Source organism: Salvelinus namaycush, chromosome 14 (assembly GCF_016432855.1).
Source record: "Salvelinus namaycush isolate Seneca chromosome 14, SaNama_1.0, whole genome shotgun sequence".
Taxonomy (NCBI): Eukaryota; Metazoa; Chordata; class Actinopteri; order Salmoniformes; family Salmonidae; genus Salvelinus; species Salvelinus namaycush.
This window is the reverse complement of record NC_052320.1, coordinates 27740752-27763170: the sequence shown is the minus strand read 5'-3', so window position 1 is coordinate 27763170 and position 22419 is coordinate 27740752. Positions and strand designations below refer to the sequence as shown.

The 22419-nt window shown below is 40.9% G+C and overlaps 2 protein-coding genes across 2 annotated transcripts in view; both read right to left on the bottom strand.

Moving 5' to 3' along the window:
* Window positions 1-11900, bottom strand: part of LOC120059348 (collagen alpha-1(XX) chain) — a 35444-nt gene extending 23544 nt beyond the window's left edge. The window contains exon 1 of the mRNA XM_039008342.1: window positions 11784-11900. The gene's annotated coding sequence lies outside the window, so the exon portion shown is untranslated. The remainder of the gene's footprint in view (window positions 1-11783) is intronic.
* A 1074-nt stretch (window positions 11901-12974) lies between these two features.
* On the bottom strand, window positions 12975-22341 carry slc35c2 (solute carrier family 35 member C2). Its single transcript, XM_039008343.1, has 10 exons — window positions 21959-22341; window positions 21377-21560; window positions 21105-21255; window positions 18965-19028; window positions 17370-17442; window positions 15539-15707; window positions 15258-15341; window positions 14952-15127; window positions 14635-14764; window positions 12975-14416 (listed from the first exon to the last, which is right to left on the bottom strand). The coding sequence occupies exons 2-10, from the start codon at window positions 21485-21487 to the stop codon at window positions 14283-14285; spliced, it is 1092 nt and encodes a 363-aa protein (XP_038864271.1). The 5' UTR covers window positions 21488-21560; window positions 21959-22341; the 3' UTR covers window positions 12975-14282.
* Window positions 22342-22419: the final 78 nt, after the last annotated feature.

Below are 22419 nucleotides of genomic sequence, written 5' to 3'. Positions count from 1 at the left end.
GGTTGTGCCTTTTAGATTTTGAGAAAAGGAACTAAAAAAAAAAACGAAGGAAGAATTTTTCACTTCTCTTATTGACTTCTCAAACCCCAAACCCCGGTCTGGTCTGCTTCGCAAGTGTTTCCGGAAGTCTCACGATGTTGCCTCTCTGGGTTTATAAACAGCACACATAAAAACAGAATGAATAGAACAGGTTTGGAACCTTTAACCCTGGCAATTTGACTGTTACACTCACAATAGACGTGGTAAAGGTCTCAATGGAACTTGACCAAAACAATGGAATTGCCATAGAAAACGCGTGGGGGAAAGAGCCATGGGGGAAAGATCCCAAGTCTCCTCATTGCCCACCAGCAAAATTAGTCTAGATTTAGGCTATTGTTTATGTGTATTTTACACTATATTGAGGTAAAAATGTTCATGTCATCTTTACCATTCAACTGCATTACAGTTAAAAACAACTGACTACCATTAACGATTTCTGTATGCTAGCTATGCTAACCAGTTTATACAAACGGGAGTTCGTATTTAGCAGTCACTTCTTCTAAGCCTGAAAAGGGACAACTTCTGCATGTTATGCAGCAAAAACACACCAAAATATAAAAATTGGCCTTACGTAAGCACATTGTGTCCCATTCCACAACCTAAATCATGACAGATTCGACGAATATCCTATATGGTGCGTATGTAGAAATCACTGGGGAAGCCAAGACAATAAAAAGCCATATTACAACCTGTTGTGATATTTGCTTTATAACCCATTTGTATATACGCCACCGTGATTTACCAAAAGGCCGTGACAACAGTCACACAGTGGCGGAATAAATTCAACTACGCATACATTTTGTCATCACAAAACCGGAGAGCCACATTGGTCTGGATAAGTCCACGTAACAAACAGTTGACCTGTAGCATGGTCAAGAAAGTTAATGTATTTGACAGTTTACTCTACAACTACTGATTTAGAACCACAGAGTTACCGCAAGTCAGCACAAAGACAACATGAGCCCTGCCTCCGCTCTTCCAGCACCATTTCAATTTAAACATAATCAAATCAACAAGGTAATATTATGCTCAGTTTAATACACTGAAAACAAACTTAGACACCAAAACCAATTAAGTTGGCAAAACGGTCTATGGCTCTGCCATTGAGTAAACCTTTCATTTTTGTTTTCATAGGCTACCTAGCTAAAATGATTGCTAGCCTAACTTCCTCACATGGGCAAAAATGAACCAGCTAAGTTAGCTAGCTAGTTAATGTGAGCCCACTAGGCTACATATTGACCTTCAATCATCTCAGGTCAGTGGAACAATATGCAAATGTATGGTTAGATCAGAATCACCATCATAATCATTGGCCTGTACAGAGAATTAGGTCAAAACCACAAGTCCAAATCCAGACCAGAAACAGACGTTTGTCTGAGAATGATGACGTTTTGCTCAGGATGGTATTTGATTTGTGTGAAGCAAAATCCAAACTGTCGTTTTGCTGTGGCAGGACAATCCACATTTGAGCTCAGCTCAACACTGATTGGCTAATTATTTTATTTAAAAAATTACCACGTGAGACGTAACGTTTGCTGGCGCCAATCAATCAAATGCTAGTGCAGCAACATGTCATACTCTTTTGTTCCAGACAGCATCAGATACATGGAATACACATACTGAGACAGAGGGGCGCTTTTCCCCCTTGTTCAGAGGATTTCTCGAGTGAGATACAGCCACTTGTGAATTAATGGAAAATTATGAAAACATGGTCAAATATTTGGGGAAGCCTGGCTTCCCTTGGCATCCATGAATACATGACACTGTTTGTTAGATCAGATTTGTTGGATGTGCGCCAATCTGGTCAATAGAACATCTGATTTCCATTCTCCTTTAACGCATCTATGGCTGCCTGGTATTGTGATGAACATCACAATGGAAATTATTGCAAATTTGCTGTGAAATGATGTTACTGATGTGGCTCAAGCAATGGCAGTTGAGTTGAATCAACGAATCACGGCACATTTTAGCACATACTTCCTGCTTTGCTGCCAGTCCAGCCATTGTGCTGTCATTGACTTGAATGGGGATGCCCATTCTGTTCATTCTCTTTATATGTCAGCAAATACAGACAGGAGCAAAGGAGGAGAAAACGTGCGTAAAAAAAATATACATATATACACTGAACAAAAATATGAAACGCAACATGTAAAGTGTTGGTCCCATGTTTCATGAGCTGAAATAAAATATCTCCAAAATGTTTCATTCACACAAAAAGCTTGTCTCAATTTTTTTGCACAAATTTGTTTACATCCCTGTTAGTGAGCATTTATCAAGATAATCCATCCGACAGGTGTGGCATATCAAGAGGCTGATTAAACAGCATGATCACTAGAAAGGTGGAATTTGGGTTGGGGACAATAAAAGGCCATTCTAAAATGTGCGGTTTTGTCCCACAACACAATGCCACAGATGTCTCAAGTTTTGAAGGAGCATGCAATTGGCATGCTGACTGCAGGAATATCCACCAGAGCTGTTACCAGAAAATGTAATGTTCATTTCTCTACCATAAGCCGCTTCCACCATTATTTTAGAGAATTTGGCAGTATGTCCAACCGGCCTCACAACCGCAGACCATGTGGAACCACACCAGCCAAGGACCTCCACATCCGGCTTCTTCACCTGTGGGATCATCTGAGACCAGCCATCTGGACAGCTGATGAAACAGTGGGTTTACACAACCTTTGTTTCTGACAGTTTGTGCAGAAATTCTGTCTCCGGGAAGCTCATCTGCGTTCTCGTCGACCTAGCCTGGGTCTTGACCTGATTGCAATTCGGCATCGGAACCAACTTCAGTGTGCAAATGCTCACCTTTGATGGCCACTAAAGAAGTGTGTCTTACGGATGAATCCCGGTTTCAACTGTATCGGACAGATGGCTGACGGCGTGTATGTCATTGTGTGGGCGAGCGGTTTGCGGATGTCAATTTTGTGAACAGAGTGCCCCATTGTGGCAGTGGGGTTATGGTATGGGCAGGCATAAGCCACGGACAACAAACACAATTGCATTTTATCGATGGCAATTTGGATGCACAAAGATACCGTGACGAGATCCTGAGGCCCATTGTCATGCCATTCATCCACCGCCATCACCTCATGTTTCAGCATGATAATGGACAGTCCTTTCTCGCAAGGATCTGTACACAATTCCTGGAAGCTGAAAATATCCCTATTCTTCCATGGCCTACATACTCACCAGACATGTCACTCCTTGAGCATGTTTGGGATGCTCTGGATTGAGTTGAGTTGAGTTGAGTTTATTTTTACAGGGACAGTGCACATTAATCAACGTTTCAGTAAAAGTGCCGGTTTTAGCCAGCCGGCTAATTTTCAACCGCAGTCCCTGGGCAGGTTATTAAAAACAATTACAATATAGACAATAGCAACATAGAACAAGACATAGCAACATAGGACAAGCAAGACGTAGCATACAGACAGAGCAACATAGAACAAAAAGCAGCAAGACAAAATTCATAAAAGCGACAAAGTGTTTCCACACCTCACCATACAGACAACAGACATGGAAAGCGGCAACACACAGCTAGGGACCATGTTCACAAATCTGATTGACCTTTAGCCATGTCTTCAAGCATTTTGTGAAAGTGTGATATGTGGTGCAGTTATGTGTGTCTGATGGCAGTGTATTCCAGACATGGGAAGCTCTCACAGAAAAAGCGGATTTACTAAAGGTGCTTTTCCTTAGGGGAACTACACAGTCACCTCTCATGGCAGACCTTGTGGATCTGCTGCCATATGTTTGGGTTTTCTGTTTAACAAAAATACTGAGTGGAGGGGGAGCCAAGCCATTTAGGATCTTGAATACAAGACATGCATCGGTGTATTGCACAAGATTTTCCCAACTCAGGAGCTCATGCTTTCTGAGGATGTGACAGTGATGATGGCTATTGGGCTTCCTATCAAGCACTTTGAGAGCCTGTTTGTAGACAGACTGAATAGGTCTTACTGTTGTACAGCAAGCTTGGGCCCAACTAGTCAAGCAGTATGTTAAGTGGGGGAGTATCATAGATTTGAAGTACAGTTTTGCTACCTCTGTAGTCAAACAATTTCGTATAAATCGGAAATTAGCTAGGTTGAATTTGGTTATTTGAATTACCTTTTTCACATGCTTTTTAAAAGAGAGGTTGGAATCAAGTATGATGCCAAGGTACTTAAAATCAGATACCACCTGGAGCTTCTCCCCTGACACATAGACATCTGGCTCAGTAGCATCTGTTGCCCTCTTTGTGAAGAACATGCAAACAGTTTTTTTCACATTGAGATGCAAACACGAGTCACTGAGCCACTTTGTAACCTGGACCATTACAGTAGTGAGTTCTTGTGCAGCTTGTTGTTTGCTCTTTGCATGCACATATATCACTGTATCATCTGCATACATTTGAACTTCAGACCCAGTACAGACAGAAGGCAGATCATTAATGTACAGGCTGAACAGGAGGGGCCCCAGTATTGACCCTTGGGGCACGCCCACATCATAGCTAAGAGTGGGCGACAGCTCATTGCTCACTCTGACACACTGAGTTCTGCCTTCAAGGTATGATTTCATCCATCTCAAGGCATCGGGGGAAAAGTTGAACTTGGACAATTTTGTGATGAGAATCTCATGGTTAACAGTATCAAAAGCCTTCCTTAGGTCCAGAAACACAGCCCCAACAACGCCCCCTTTGTCCATCTTGGACTTCACATTTTCCAGAAGAAAGCAGTTGGCCGTTTCTGTGGAGTGTTTCGCTCTGAAGCCAAACTGCATGGAATGTAATGTGAAGGGGCTGTTGTTGAGGTGGGCAATCAGTTGTTCTGCTACACACTTTTCAACAACCTTTGACACCACAGGTAGTATACTAATGGGCCTGTAGTTACTCACGTCAGCAGGGTCGCCTGATTTAAAGATGGCCGTTATTATGGCCGACTTCCATACCCTTGGAAACAGCCCGAGACCAATAGATGTGTTGGTGACCTTAGTAATGGGGCCAATGAGTGACTCTTTGTAGTTTTTAAGAAAGGTAGAGTCCATCCCAAACACATCTTTGGCTTTAGAGTTCTTTAGTGAGCTAATCACCTTTTCCACCTTTGACTCAGAAACCTCCCTTATGATGAAGACAGGTTGAGCATCATTTACTAGCACTGAGCCCAAGAAACCAGTGGAGGGGTTCTGTGTCAGTACCCTGACAGAGTCAATAAAGTAGGAATTGATGTTTACAACAGCGTGTTCCAGTTCCCGCCAATATCTAGAAACTTCGCACAGCCATTAAAGAGGAGTGGGACAACATTCCACAGGCCTCGATCAACAGTCTGATGAACTCTATGCAAAGGAGATGTGTTTCACTGCATGAAGCAAATAGTGGTCACACCAGATACTGACTGGTTCTGATCAACGCCCCTACCTTTTTTTGAAGGTATCTGTGACCAACAGATGCATATCTGTATTCCCAGTCATGTCAAATCCATAGATTAGGATCTAATTAATCTGTTTAAATTGACTGAGTTCCTTATATGAACTGTAACTCAGTCAAATTTCATCTTTGAAATTGACACCTGTTGCATTTATATTTTTGTTCAGTATATACAGTACCAGTCAAAACTTGACACCTACTCATTGCTGGGTTTTTGTTTATTTTGACTATTTTCTACATTGTAGAATAATAGTGAAGACATCAAAACTATGAAATAACACATCATGTAGTAACCAAATGTTAAACAAATGAAATACATATTTTATATTTGAGATTCTTCAAAATAGCCACCCTTTCATTGATGATAGCTTTGCACACTCTCGGCCTTCTCTCAACCAGCTTCTTGAGGTAGTCACCTGGAATGCATTTCAATAACAGGTGTGCCTTGTTAAAAGTTCATTTGTGTCATTTCTTTCCTACTTAATGCGTTTGAGCCAATCAGTTGTGTTGTGACAGGGTATGGGTGGTATACAGAGATGGTATTTTACCAAATAGTGCTAAGTCCATATTATGGCAAGAACTTCTCAAATAAGCAAATAGAAATGACAGTCCATCATTACTTTAAGACATGAAGATAAGTCAATCTGGAAATGTTCAAGAACATTGAAAGTTTCCTTGTGCAGTCGCAAAAACCAAGCGCTATGATGAAACTGGCTCATGAGGACCGCCACAGGAAAGGAAGACCCATAGTTACCTCTGCTGCAGACAATAATTTCATTAGAGTTACCAGCCTCAGAAGAGACAGCCCAAATAAATTAAATACTTCACAGAGTTCAAATAACAGACACATCAACATCAACTGTTCAGAGGAGACTGTGTGAATCAGGCCATGGTTGAAATGCTGCAAAAAAAACACTACTAAACGACACCAATAAGAAGAAGACATTTGATTTGGTCAAGAAAAACTAGCAATGGCCCTACCAAGCAAAAAGGCAGTAACTGCTCGTAGCGTGGAACTGAGAAAAATTGCTATTATTTACCTTGGTCTCACAGTAACTTTATGCAGTCACTGCTAATATGACCCCCACAATAGAGGCAGGATACTTGTATACATGATTAAGCATGTCTTTAATGTAGAAAAATTACATTAACACATTTGACCAAATGAGCAGTTACTGCCTTTTTGCTTGGTAGGGCAGATCTGTCCTTTGGTCTGGAGTCCAAATTGGAGATTTTTGGTTCCAACCGCCGTGTCTTTCTAAAACGCAGAGTAGAAGAACGGATCATCTCCGCATGTGTGGTTCCCACCGTGAAGCATGGAGGAGGAGGTGTGATGGTGCTTTGCTGGTGACACTGTCAGTGATTTATTTAGAATTCAAGGCACACTTAACCAGCATGGCTACCACAGCATTCTGCAGCGATACGCCATCCCATCTGGTTTGCGCTTAGTGGGACTATCATTTGTTTTTCAACAGGACAATAACCCAACAAGAGGTCGACCGATTAATCGTCATGGCCGATTAATTAGGGCCGATTTCAAGTTCATTAAAAAAAAATAAAAAAAAATAAAATAAAAAAAAATCGGTAATCTGCATTTTTGGATGCCGATTATGGCCGATTACATTGCAATCCACGAGGAGACTGCGTGGCAAGCTGACCACCTGTTAAGCAAGTGCAGCAAGGAGCCACGGTAAGTTGCTAGCTAGCATTAAACGTATCTTATTAAAAACAATAATTCTTAACATAATTACTAGTTAACTACATATGGTTGATGATATTACTAGTTTAACTAGCTTGTCCTGCGTTGCATATAATTAATATGGTGCCTGTTCATTTATCATCGAATCACAGCCTACTTCGCCAAACAGGTGATGATTTAACAAAAGTGCATTCGCGCCAGGGTATTTGCAGCAGTTTGGGCCGCCTGGCTCGTTGCGAACTGTGTGAAGACCATTTTTTCTTTAAAAACACTGTAATTAATTTGCCAGAATTTTACATAATTATGACATAACATTGAAGGTTGTGCAATGTAACAGCAATATTTAGACTTAGGGTTGTCACCCGTTCGATACAATAAGGAACAGTTCCGTATTTCACTGAAAGAATAAACGTTTTGTTTTTGAAATTATAGTTTCCAGATTTGACCATATTAATGACCTAAGGCTCGTATTTGTGTGTTTATTATATTAAGTCTATGATTTGATATTTGATAGAGCAGTCTAACTGAGCGGTGGTAGGCAGCAGCAGGCTCGTAAGCATTCATTCAAACAGCACTTTCCTGCGTATGCCAACAGCTCTACGCAATGCTTGAAGCATTGCGCTGTTTATGACTTCAAGCCTATCAACTCCCGAGATTAGGCTGGCAATACTATAGTGCCTATAAGAACATCGAATAGTCAAAGGTATATGAAATACAAATGGTATAGAGAGAAATAGTCCTATAATAACTACAACCTAAAACTTCTTAACTAGGAATATTGAACCACCAGTTTTCATATGTTCTCATGTTCTGAGCAAGGTACTTAAACGTTAGCTTTTTTTTTTTTTTGCATGGCACATACTGCACTTTTCCTTTCTTCTCCAAAACTGTGTTTTTGAATTATTTAAACCAAATTGAGCATGTTTCATTATTTATTTGAGACTAAAAATGTATTTTATTTATGTATTATACTAAGTTAAAATAAGTGTTCATTGTTCATTCAGTATTGTTGTAATTGTCATTATTACAAATATATTTAAAAATAATAATTTAACTTACAAAAATAATATATATATATATTTTTTTAATGTTTTTAAATAAATATATAAGTATAATAATAATTTAAAAAAAAGATTTAAAACATATTTTTAAAAGTAAAAAAAAAAAAGTTTTTTATTTTTTTATTTTTATTTTTTAAATCAGCCGATTAATCTTTTATGTGTAACTTTTTTTAGTTACACATAATTCCATATGTGTTCATAGTTTTGATGTCTTCACTATAAGGGTTGCACATTTTGGGGAATATTCAGAGGTGGAAACTTTCCGTGGGAATTAATGGGAATATGTGAAAATTAACAGAAAATATATGCGAATTAATATTAATACCATTTAAAATGTTTTTTTTGCATTGGATATATTTACCATATCATATGGAGATAAAAGGTTTCTATGTAATCATAAGTAAACATAATTGCAAATGATTAAATCCTTCCAATAGAAATAAAAATAAAAAAAATGTTACAAATTGAACTTTAATTAAATGAGTTGACACTTCACATTGGATGATTTCACTGAACAACAAAAGGGAATATTGAATGATCCCAACGATCCATCTCTCAAAAACATTTATCTGTAAAATGATAGTCTAGAAACTAAAGTTTTGGTTGTTTTCCTCTCAGGCTTCCATGTCTTCTCCCTGGACCTCCTCAATGTCCACCACTTGAACATCAGACTGAGGCCTCATCTTCACTACTTCCCAACCTCGTTTTCAGGCTCAAAAAGCCTCAAATTTGCCCGGATGGCCACCAATTTTTCAACCCTTGTATTGGCCAGCCTGTTGCGTGCTTTGGTGTGCGTGTTCCCAAACAAGGACCAGTTGCGCTGATGTTGGTGCGATTTGGAGGATGATGGAGGCAACAGGGGAAAGAGCCTCAGATCTACAAAGTTCCTTCCACCAGGTGGCTGATGAGATACAGTTGAAGTCGTAAATTTACATACACTTAGGTTGGAGTCATTAAAACTAGTTTTTCAACCACTCCACAAATTTCTTGTTAACAAACTATAGTTTTGACAAGTCGGTTAGGACATCTACTTTTTGGAGAAATGTCCTCTGGTTTGATGAAACAACAATATAACTGTTTGGCCATAATGACCATCGTTATGTTTGGAGGAAAAAGGGGGATGCTTGCAAGCCGAAGAACACCATCCCAACCGTGAAGCACGGGGGTGACAGCATCATGTTGTGGGGATGCTTTGCTGCAGGAGGGACTGGTGCACTTCACAAAATAGATGGCATCATGAGGGAGGAAAATTATGTGGATATATTGAAGCAACACCTCAAGACATCAGTCAGGAAGTTAAAGATTGGTCGCAAATGGCTTCCTCCAAATGGACAATGACCCCAAGCATACTTCCAAAGTTGTGGCAAAATGGCTAAAGGACAACAAAGTCAAGGTATTGGAGTGGCCATCACAAAGCCCTGACGTCAATCCTATAGAAAATTTGTGGGCAGAACTGAAAAAGCGTGTGCGAACAAGGAGGCCTACACACCTGACTCAGTTACACCAGTTCTGTCAGGAGGAATGGGCCAAAAGTCACCCAACTGATTATGGGAAGCTTGTGGAAGGCTACCCGAAACGTTTGACCCAAGATCAACAATTTAAAGGCAACGCTACCAAATGCTAATTGAGTGTATGTAAACTTTTGACCCACTGGGAATGTGATGAAAGAAATAAAAGCTGAAATAAATCATTCTCTAAACTATTATTCTGACATTTCACATTCTTAAAATAAATTGGTGATCCTGACTGACCTAAGACATGGAACTTTTACTGGGATTAAATGTCAGGAATTGTGAAAAACTGAGTTTAAATGTATTTGGCTAAGGTGTATGTAAACTTCCGACTTCAACTGTACATGCATGCACACACACATTTTTTTTCATTCCAGCCCCCGTCCCCGCAGGAAACCTTTTGGTAGGCCGTCATTGTAAATAAGAATTTATTGACTTGCCTAGTTAAATAAAATAAATAAATAAATGTCTACAAAACCCTTGAATGAGTAGATGTGTCCAAACTTTTGACTGGTTCTGCATATATATATATATATATATATATATATATATAAAAAAAAATGTAAACTGCTATTCGAACGGTTATTATGGTGACCGCAGTCATTTGGCTGGCCAATTACCATCATCCTTAATACCAGGACCATCACTGCCCCAAGTGTCCCTCGCTTTTCCCATGGGAACATTGAAAATGCTGAGTCCCACTGACACCGAGGCCAGTACAGATGCTTAAATACTGTCTGCCCGCCATTAGGACAGCCCTCTAATTTGAATGGTCTAATTACACAGACAGACACCACTCTAAGACCCATTATACTGCAGGTGTCTGACTGAGGTAGGAGACAGGGAGGGGCATCAGAGCTGGGTCACCAGCATCAAAGCATGCAGTGATGTGAGGCTGATAACATGAAGAGACACTAAACTGAGAGGACAGCTGTGTGTGTATCAGGAAACTGTTGGGTGCATGTTTAGGCATGCAATGGGCACCAGTCCACACGAAAAACTGTGTTCAACAACCATTTTTAAATTTCAAAATATTCAGTAATATTATTTTACCCTCTTCTGCAGAAGACAAAGGCCTAGCTTACATATGACAACTATTTTCCTATATATGTGTCCAGTATACTCATCCTTTCCAGCCAGAGGGCCTTGACATGTAGCTGCTTGCCTGATTGTTGTAAAACTTTATGTTTCGTCACACCGGGGTAGAGGGCAAATCAATCGACGGTTCTGTCGTATTTCTTCCATACTTCTTGTCTGTCAGACACTGGACAGAACAAAGTAGGCCTACTGTTATGTAATGAAAACGGTTCTCCTGTGCATACCAGAAAGAGGAAAATAATGGTCTATACTAGAAATAAGGTGTTGTACTGCCAGTGCTTGCTGCTTGGCCTCTCACAAAACAGCTTTTGGTGACTATTGTCAGGCCCTGAGCCCCATATACAGCACTCTGGTTCCAAGTCAAACATGCTTTGGGAAGCACGTCTCCGTGCTGCTGCAACTTTGTTTAATGCCCTTTCACATATCTACCGGCACCTCTGACAGCATCATGCCCCCACTTCTGACAGCAGTGTTGCAAACTGGGGTTAGGTAGCACGACCGGGACTCGAACCCGGATCTCTCTGGTTCTGCAGCAGGCATGTTAACCACAACCCCAATATAATTATTTGCCCAGGTGATTTCTTTGTTAATTAATTCCATACATACTTGCCTATTTCAGTAGACCTCGCAGGTGGATGGGGTCGCTTCCTATAAACCTAGGGCGGGAGAAACTACAAGGCGATTCATCCCGGCCATACAATGTTGCTCCACCCCCGCCATTGAAATACATCCCGAGTTTCACGCTCCTCTCAAAATAGAACCGATAAGCGATGTTGGGGCTGGGCTACATCTTTGTTTCAGTCTGTCTACCTGCCGTATGCGAGTGAGAGAGCAAACCAGGCGCGACTGCGAAGCATGTTCTGTGACTCACCTACTATATCATGTAGGCTAATATAAACTAGATGTAGGCCTACAATGTAACAATGAAGTTGCAACAATGTAACATGTTACAGAGCCAATCAGCCTACCTGGGGTCGCAAGTTACGTCCAGGTTATTCCTTCAGCGCGAGTTGAGACTTTTGCATTCCAAAGGTGAGGATGTCAACAGGCAGAACTTCCGCTAGCACTGCTTTGCTCCCCCATCAAGTGCTATCTTCTACAGTTGGGAATGAAATATGATAGCTCTACACTGCAGGCAGCCCTCCTACACCCTAACATGGGCGTGGTGCACTGTTTCAGAGAAGTATAACTTACCAAGAGATCAGCCCTTACTTTCATGTTTGACATAACATGCCTAGTCAGATCCTCTCCTCATTTAGCACATAAGAATAATATTTAATAGAATATCGACATTATTTAATTAATTGTTTCCTTTGAATTTAGTATACGTGCTGAAGCTGGGGTGCATGCGACCTCGGGAAAAATGTGGCAACTGGCAGGTTAATACAGTATATGAAAGGCGAGAAAGTAATGTAAAAAAGTGTTGTTTTCTGAATATGACTGAATAAGAGTTCTTACACAAAAACATTTACTGGACCCAACACCCAATGAAAACAGTAAATGGCAAATGCAAAAGTGAATGTAAAGATAAAACGTTGTAAACATTAGGTAAACATTATCATTCATGGTCTACTCTGGTTATAAACCCAATAGAGATGACAGTTTTACCACATATCCATGTCAGTCAGAGACTGAGGGCAGGTCATAAGGCAGTTCGGACAAATGCCAGATGAGCTGGTCCATCTTTTGCTCTGTGGCTCTGTCTAAATTGGGGGTTTTGCACAGAATGAAAATTATTTGGCTAATAATGGGAGCCTCGAGAAAAAATTGGGCCGGTATGGGAGCCTCAAGGAAAATAATGGGCCGTTATAGAAATGCATGGGCCGATTTCTGATCCCAGTCCGTCCCTGTTGTCAGTGTTACCACATTTCCAAACTCAGTGACAGGGCCCATCTCTGTCTACCCAGTGAATTGTGCTCACATGACCACAGGTTTTATAAGTTAAGTCAACTCAATCAGATTGATGAGAGAGAGCTCTCTCCTCATGAAATGAGATTCCAAATGAGAAAATCTAATAGAGGCAGCTGAAGGCCTGGCAGTGCACATCATGTTAAATCAGATTATATGGTCGGCCAGCAGGTGAGGACCACATAACAAACAGAGTACAGCTATTTGAAAGACCTCGGTGAAGAAATTATGCATACAGTTCTGAATAATTGTGCAAATGTTTTATTTAATTTAAGAACATACAGTACATAGTAGCAGCAACAAAAGCTGTGCTTACCCAATTCAATATTAACAAATGACAACCAAATTGTTTAGAAATCGCTTTAACTCAAATAATCTAATTTAATTAGCATTTGACAATGTGGAGTCATGTGTAGCTCAGTTGGTAGAGCATGGCACTTGCAACAACAGGGTTGAGGGTTCAATTCCCACAGGGGACCAGTATGAAAAGGTATGACAACTGTAAGTTGCTATGGATAAGAGTGTCTGCTAAATTACTAAAATGAAATATTTACACACTCGTCTCTAACATGGAGGGTTAGCATTTCCGAACGTTGAACTTACTTCACCTGCCAATTTTGTCCCTATGTGGGATGTAATTTAATACAAAATATCCACAGGGAAGTATTATCAACACGGCCTTTAGTACACTGGTCTGTATATCAGTTTGTATTTCCTGTTTTTATTTTCAATACTTATGCAATTCGCACGTGACTAACACTTGCCCAATATGGCCGAGCCGAACCACAGACCGAACTGCAAACAGCTATTGTTTACATATTGTGCAGCACGTGCAATGAGTCAAGAGATTGAAAATACAAGTGACAGAACCTACGGGCACCGCAAAGTCAGGTAAACAACACTTTGCTGTGGATACCCTATCTCCACCTACCGCCAGAAGGACCAACAGCACGTACAAGCAGTAAAGTATGTGTAAATATAATTTTATTCAACATTTTGGCTTATAGAGAATATTGTTTATTTTTTTAGGGCGACTTTGGTCAGACTGACAATCATGGAGTAACCATGGTAACAGTCTGATGTTTAGGCAAGTGGTCCTCCATTTCTAGAAACATTTATCATTATAATGGCACATATGGTTTGGTCATTTCACATTATAAGGTAAACACTTCTCTTTCACATCACTGAAGGCCCTGAAAAGGCAACAGTAAATGCATTTGATAAAGTTTAGGTTGTCCGTCCGTGTTACTGTCGGTAATGCTCAGCGATTTTGGACAAATGCTGAAGAGAATGTTGGCTGTAGAGGGTTGGAAGCCTTCCTTTCTGTTCCTCTGTGGCCTCTCTGAAGAAGGCCAAAAGCCAAAACACGTTGGCTATACTTTTTGCAATAAATACACTTTTTTATTTAATTCCATTTGTCCTCCAAGTGTTCCAGAATCTCCTCTCAACCTCAGTTTGCTCCTCAACTCATGCACTTTGGTTGGAAAGGGAGGTAGAGGCAGTGATCCCTTCTCTTTGCCTCTCTGGAACAAGACAGTCAGTCAGCCATCTTGTTTGATTCAGAGTAGAATCTCCTGCTCTTTATCATCATCAGCAGCTGTCTCCTCCCCCTCGTCTTCCATATGACATAATAGGGGTACTTCCAGATCTTGGCTGTTTTTAACGGGCAGCTGTCTCAACGAGTTAATTTTACCTGGAGTACATTAGAAAAAGGACACCCAATTACTGGATATGACGGACAGCTTGTTGAAATACCTTTCCATTAGCCTCGGTACCTTCAGTAGCGCTGGCTTGATTAACAAGCAATTAAGACATATCTAATATACAGACTACACCAGGGATAGATTGACAACAATTTGCTTTCATTTTACAGTGTAGGATACCACATATAGTAATGGTATGAACACTTACTTTTGGAATAGTATGTCTTCAGCCCCACATGCAGGGAGATGCCAGAAACACAGACAGCGAAACCCATCAAGTTGAGTCCACTCATCCTGTCCCCCATCAGGCCTGCTGCCAGCAGCAGAGTACACGCCTCCTAGTGAGGACAGGGAGGGTACGTTAGGGGGAGATGAAAAACACACTTTGAATAAAGAGTGTAGGGGGGATGAAACAAGGAGTGCTTGAGACAGCGGGAGAGATGGTGCAAAAGGAAGCAATTCAAGTGAGGGAGCTGAAGGGATACAGAGAGGGTAACTTGTGATATACTGTGTTATCCTCCTTACCTTAAAGATCCCTGCTATGGATAAAGTGAGACTGGAGGTCTTTGAGACAAGCAGGAACTCGGAGAAGCCCAGGCCAAAGGCCAGTGATCCGCCTATACTCAGCATGACCAGAGTGTAGAGCAGGTGAGAGAGCTCATTCACACGGAACAGCTTCTCTGAGGTACTTAGGCTCAGCCCTGCAGACAGAATCAGATGGAGAGAAATGGATAAGTACTGACACACAGATAGAGGCACTTATGTCATGCCCAGACTGACAGGCATGGACTATCACAAACAGGTTAGAGAGAAGCATAGTAAAAGTCTTACCTTCGTTGAAGAGGAAGAGCGGGAAGAGGCCCATGAACATGAGCGGCTGTAGATGGTACATGGTGTCTATTGGGTTCTGGAGCCCTGTGGGAGTGGAATGTGGAAGAGTGGGGTTACTGGGCTGAATGCCTAATCAGGGAATAAAAGGACAAGTCCAAACAACAACACAATGACGCTTGGTAACTAGTCTCCCTAGGCAGAAGGTTTGCCTCCCACATTAACCATGTTCCGACATCCACTGTTTCCCGGTTTGGGATATCTGAGACTAGGTGTTAACTAACCCAGCTCTGCTTTCTGCATCAGGACCTGTGTGAGGGTCCACCGGATCCCGCCGATGAACGATGCCAGCAGTACCATGATGAAGCCCTTCAGGTTGAACTGGGTCGACTTGAAGGTGAACATGAACAGGCCGCTGGCTATCAGAAGGACCACCACGATCAGGTATGGGTTCTGTAAAAACAGAGTAACTTGGGGGTCAGAACAGAAGCCTTTCGTCCACATGCATACATTATGCACTTCCTCATCTTCTCACATCATACACATCAAGGGCATGGAACCAGAGTACACAACCATAAATAAATAAATAAATATAATACAAACACATTTCACAAAGTGCATATACACATAGTTAGATACACCTGAAGGGAATGGAACTTCCTCCTATGCATGAAAAGAGAATCCATTCACTGAATCCTATAGCTCGTTAGAAAATTGGAAAGTCAGTGTCTTGGTGGGAAGATTGCAACCACAGAGACTTCAATTAGGCAAGTCTTGCCTTTGTAGTAATGAATGATTCAGATATTACACAGAGTGTAATTTGTGAGGGGGTGTGGTAAGAAAGCCTTCAATGAGAATGGCCTAACCATGTGAGCGGCTACGGTACACCTAGATGTAAGGGATATGCATCTTTCTCTTTCAAGGCGATTCGATACGTATCTAACGTTCGATACATGTGCTCCGATACAATACAGGAACAATAGTCTACATTTTAGTTGAAAACGATTCGGGTTGGATTCGAGGAATGAACCGATGTGATACAATGCACAAACATTTGATGCATAAACACATTCATTTTCCATTCTAAATAAAAAATTGCTGCTGATGGAGCTCATGAGCTGGGCCTCTTGAGCCGGATCTGTCTGAGCGTGTGTGTGTGTGTGTGGTGTAAATTATGTCTATTTCTATGATGTATGTATGCACCTGAGCTGAGCCATAAGGGAAACGACAATGCTTTACCCTGTATATGACCATATACAGTGCCTTGAGAAACTATTCACACCTCTTGACTTTTTCCACATTTTGTTGTATTACAGCCTGGATTTAAAATGGATTAAAGTTAAATGTTTTGTCACTGGCCTACACACAATACTCCATAATGTAAAAGTGGACTTATGTTTTTCTACATTTTTACAAATTAAAGAAAAATGAAAGGTTGAAATGTCTTGAGTCAATAAGTATCGAATCCCTTTGTTATGGCAAGCCTAAATACGTTCAGGAGTAATTATGTGCTTAACAAATTGCATGGACTCACTCTGTGTGCAATACTAGTGTTTAACATGAATGACTACCTCATCTCTGTACCCCACACAAACAATTATCTGTAAGGTCCCCAGTCGAGCAATGAATTTCAAACAGATTCAACCAAGCCAATGGTGACTTTAAAACAGTTACATTTAATGGCTGTGATAGGAGAAAACGGAGGATGGATCAACAACATTGTAGTTACTCCACAATACTAATCTAATTGACAGAGTGAAAAGAAGGAAGACTTATTTTTCATTTCATACCTGTTGTACTTTTAACATAAATACAGAACATTGTACTTATTTTCTTCAAAGTTCAGCAACATTTTATTATAAAAGTCAGGATTTGATCGCGGATTTTGACAATGCACCATTTAAAAGTAATTTCCGATTGAACTGACATATGCAGCGTTTACTGTGAATGTGGTCTCTGCGAACACAGGAACACTGTCTTTCAAACATGTAGTATGAACAAAGAGTGAATTTTAAATGCAATTGTCTGTCATGCAACACCCATAAATACTACTGGATAAACAATGACCAAGAAGAAACAACAAGAGTTAGCCTATCTCAAGTGAAATTGACTTACCGGATGCTCTAGTTTAAAAACCAATGAGAAGAAGAGGATGAAGAGCACCGCAGAAGACTTGGTCATTGTGTACCTGGAGGAAACATACAAAGACATTCTAATGCCATTCAGAACATTGATGATCAAAGTTAGGTAGATACATACAGTGCCTTCAGGAAGTATTCATACCCCTTGATTTATTCTACATTTTGTTGTGTTACAGCCCGAATTCAAAAATGTATTAAATAAATAAAACAGCTCACCCATCTACACACAATAACAAAGAGAAAATATGTTAAGACATTTTTCAAAATGTATTGAAAATGAGATGCAAAATTCTAATTTACATAAGTATTCATAACCCTGAGTCAATACATGTTAGAACCACCTTTGGCAGCGAATACAGCTGTGAGTTTTTCTGGGTATGTCTCTAGGAGCTTTGCACACCTGGATTGTACATTATTTGCATATTTTATTTTTAGAATTCTTCAAGCTCTGTCAAGTTGGTTGTTGATCATTGCTAAACAGCCATTTTCAAGTCTTGTCATAAATGTTCAAGTCGATATAAGTCAAAACTGTAACTAGGCCACTCAGGAACAATCAATGTCATATTAGTAAGTAACTTCAGTGTATATTTGGCCATGTTTTTTAGGTTATTGTCTTGCTGAAAGGTGAATTTGTCTCCCAGTGTTTTTTGGAAAGCAGATTGAACAAGGTTTTCCTCCAGGATTTTGCCTGTGGTTAGCTCTACACCGTTTCTTTTTATCCTAACCCTAACCCATAACATGATGTAGCCACCACCATGCTTGAAAATATGAAGAGAGGTACTCAGTAATGTGTTGTGTTGGATTTGCCCCAAACATAACGCGTTGTATTCAGGACATATAGTTAATTTCTTTGCATTACTTCTTTTCACTCTGTCAATTAGGTTAGTATTGTGGAGTAACTACAATGTTGTTCAACTCTAACTGTTTTAAATTCACTACTGGCCTCATGGTGAAATCCCTGAGGGGTTTCCTTCCTCTCCGGCAACTGAGTTAGGAAGGACGTCTGTTTCTTTTTAGTGACTGGGTTGATTGACTCACCATGCTCAAAGGGATATTAAATGTCTATTTTTGTTGCGTCTTCCAATCTCTTAATATGTGTCCTTTTTGCAAGGCATTGGAAAACCTCCCTTGTCTTTGTGGTTGAATCTGAGTTTGAAATTCACCACTCGACTGAGGGACCTTACAGATAATTGTGTGTGTGTGGGGTACAGAGATGAGGTAGTCATTAAGAAAATTATGTTAAACCCTATTATTGCACAGAGTAAGTCCATGCAATTTATTATGTCACTTGTTAAGCACATTTTTACTCCTGAACTTATTTAGGCTTGCCATAACAAAGGGGTGGAATACTTATTGACTCAAGACATTTTTTATTAATTTTAAACATTTCTAAAAACATAATTCCACTTTGACATTATGGGGAATTGTGTGTACTGTAGGCCAATGACACAAAAATCTAAATGTATTCCATTTTAGATTCAAGCTGAAACAAAATGCAGAAAAAGTAAAGGGGTGTGAATACTTTCTGAAGGCACTGTAGTAAACACAAACACACACACACACACTTACAAGCTGATGGTGATGAAGAGGAAGCTCCAATTGGAGAGTCCAATGTCCAGCGCTGTTGCAATGGCTGAAAGAGACAGCTTTTTAGGACTGTTGATCATATCATGGCACACTGTTTTATTCCTACTAACAAAGGGTTTCTTTCTTACTGACAGGAAGGTGAAGAATGCCTCATGAGATTAGTTCAACTGTTGTACCCCATCAGAGGGGTGTAATATACTGTACAACAATATAAATGCAACATGCAAAGTGTTGGTCCCATGTTTCATGAGCTGGAATAAAAATTCCCAGAAATGTTCCATATGCACGAAAATATTATTTCTCTCAAATTTTGAGCCCAAATATGTTTACATCCCTGTTAGTGAACATTTCTCCTTTGCCAAGATAATTCTTCCACCTGATAGGTGTGGCATATCAAGAAGCTGATTAAACAGCATGATCATTACACAGGTGCACCTTGTGCTGGGGACAATAAAAGGCCACTCTAAAATGTGCAGTTTTGTCACACAACACAATGCCACAGATGTCTCAAGTTTTGAGGGAGCATGCAATTGGCATGCTGACTGCAGTAATGTCCACCTGAGCTGTTTGCCAGATAATTTAATCATACTTTCTCTACGATAAGCCGCCTCCAACATCGTTTTTGAGAATTTGGCAGTACGTCCAACCGGCCTCACAACCGCAGACCAAGTGTCACCACACCAGCCCAGGACCTTCACATCCGGCTTCTTCACCTATGGGATCGTCTGCAACCAGCCACCCGGACAGCTGATGAAACGGAGGAGTATTTTTGTCTGTAATAATGCCCTTTTGTGGGGGAAAACTAATTCTGATTGGTCCTCCAAGGCCCACCCATGGCTGCGCCCCTGCCCAGTCATGTGAAATCCATAGATTAGGGCCTAGTTAATTTATTTAAATTGACTGATTTCCTTATATGAACTGTAACTCAGTAAAATCTTTGAAATTGTTGCATGTTTCTTCAGTATACAAAGCAGGATCAATTAGTTAGTCAGCCAACTTTGATTAACAACCAGAAATAACTTGATTTTCTGGTTCATTATGAAATGTAAACTTAGATATGTGTTTTTGGTTGTTGAGTCGATTAGACCATGCACATTTTCAGCGCATCTATATTTAGGCAAGTTATATGGCTAACTCATTGATCCTGCTTTGTAGTATACCCCTCAAAACCACAAATACAGTATATGGTTGTTTTACGCCTTTGTTTGTATCCACTACAAGGCCATGGTGCTTTACCTATGGAACAGCAAGAGGAACTGCCCCTCCCTACCTAGGCTCAAACCCTACACCCCAACCCGAGCACTCAGTTCTTCCACCTCAGGTCTCTTGGCCCTCCCACCCCTACAGGGTGGCAGCTGACCATCCATGATATCAAAATTATAGTTTAAACCAGGTTTTCAGCCTATACAGTTTTTGTTTACAATTACTCCCGCTCAGCCCAGTCCAAGCTCTTCTCTGTCCTGGCACCCCAATGGTGGAACCAGCTTCCCCCTGAAGCTAAGACAGCAGAGTCCCTGCCCATCTTCTGAAAACATCTGAAACCCTACCTCTTCAAACAGTATCTTAAATAATCCTCCTCCTCACCTCGACCCCCCCACACAATTTTTTAAAACAAAAATAACTGAACCAGCACTTGTACTACTTGACTTACTTTCTATGCCTGTGCTATGTGGTTATCCCACCTAGCTATCTTAAGATAAATGCACTAACTGTAAGTCCCTCTGGATAAGAGCATCTGCAAAATGACTCAAATGTAAACAAACACTGTATAGGCTGAAAACATGGTTAAAACTATAATTTTGATCTCATGAATGGTCAGTCCTTCCATCCATAGCTCTGTCTATGAATTTGAGAGTGGATACATTTCTCCAACCCCATCCCTCAGCTATTTACCAAATAGGTGGCGGGTGTGACCACTGTTATAGTTTGAACTGCAGATTGCCCCTTTAAGATGTATTTAAGTAGTTCCAGCCAAGATTAGTAGAGAGAAAAGTAGACAGTGGTATCTTATCACACAGACGGACTATGCCTTTTATTATGCAGACTGAAGTCCATGTTGATTATATCGTGTCACATACAACTCAAACTGTTTGGCATACATTCCTCTAATATATGCACTCACCGACTGGGGCAACCTTTGTGAGGTAGTCTGTCCAGTTCAACATGACCCGAGGCTTCCCTGTCCAGCATTGCATGGCCGAGCGGGTCAGGGTAGAGAGACAGAATATTATGGTGAGGTGGACCAGAGTCATGAACAGTGGGTAGTGGAAGCCCTGAGAGAAAGGGATGGGAACAGTAACAGTGAGTTAAGCTACATGGCACTGCATGCAAAGCAAACATACCAAGTACACAATGTTATGTCACATGAGGAGTGTGAGCCAGTCTCAGACTGACCTTCATCAGCCACTTGTTATAAAAGGTGATGCCGATGGAGAAGACATAGTAAACGAGGACCAGGCCCACAGTGCGGACAGCCCGGCATAGGAACTGGACAGGGCAAGCCATGGTGCTGCTTCACCCTTCCCCACAGGAACTACTGCAGAGGCACCGTCTTCAAACAGGAGCAATGTGCTGAAAGCTGGGAAGTGAGAGAAGAGGGAAGAGCGAGAAAGATGAGTCTTATCAGTGAGTAATGAGCATACTCCCAGCTGTATGTTAACACTGACACAGCCATAGTGTGTTGTGGCGATACTGTACATGAACATGCAGATTATTTTCATAATTAACATTGTAGCTATAATCTCAGATAAGCCTATGTTGCCAAGCTAAATAGATGCATTGCTGCTGATGATGAAGGCACTGGAAAACATAAACCTGAGCCATATGGCATGGCTAACAAAGCACATAAAATATGGACGGGCAAGCCACTGGGGAAGACAGTGGATAACTTGTTAGCTGGCTAGCTACAATGTCTAGCTGAACCACATATCGTATGAAAACATTTTAAAACTCTAGCTATTGTCTGGCTGAACTCACCTGCTGGCGAACGGCGGCGAAAGCAGGTAAACTAGCTAACTAACGTTAGCTAAGCAAAGTGTGACCGGTCCTGTTAACTGCTATACAAAGCTGCGTCTAAATAACGTAACGTTGGCTAGCTAGCTTAGCTATCAAGCGATGCATGTAAACACATGTCTGTATAGAGTAATTGAACATTGTTTTACTTTCCAAATTACAGTAACGTTACTTTGTTGTTGCCAGTTAGTCCACTCTACACACGGGCCACGGCATCGATTCATCAGTACAAACCGCAGGCTCTACGTGGACTGAGCACAGCCAGACAAGCGATGCACTTGATTTTGCTTGCCCGACGCGCGTCGGTGCTTGGTGGAATGTAGACCTTGGTCCAATGCAATGGATCACTCTGCCTACCCGGCCCGATGGCTGACCTGAATCAAGTGCGCCCGACTCCAGAACTGCAGCTAGGTGGCAGTATTTTT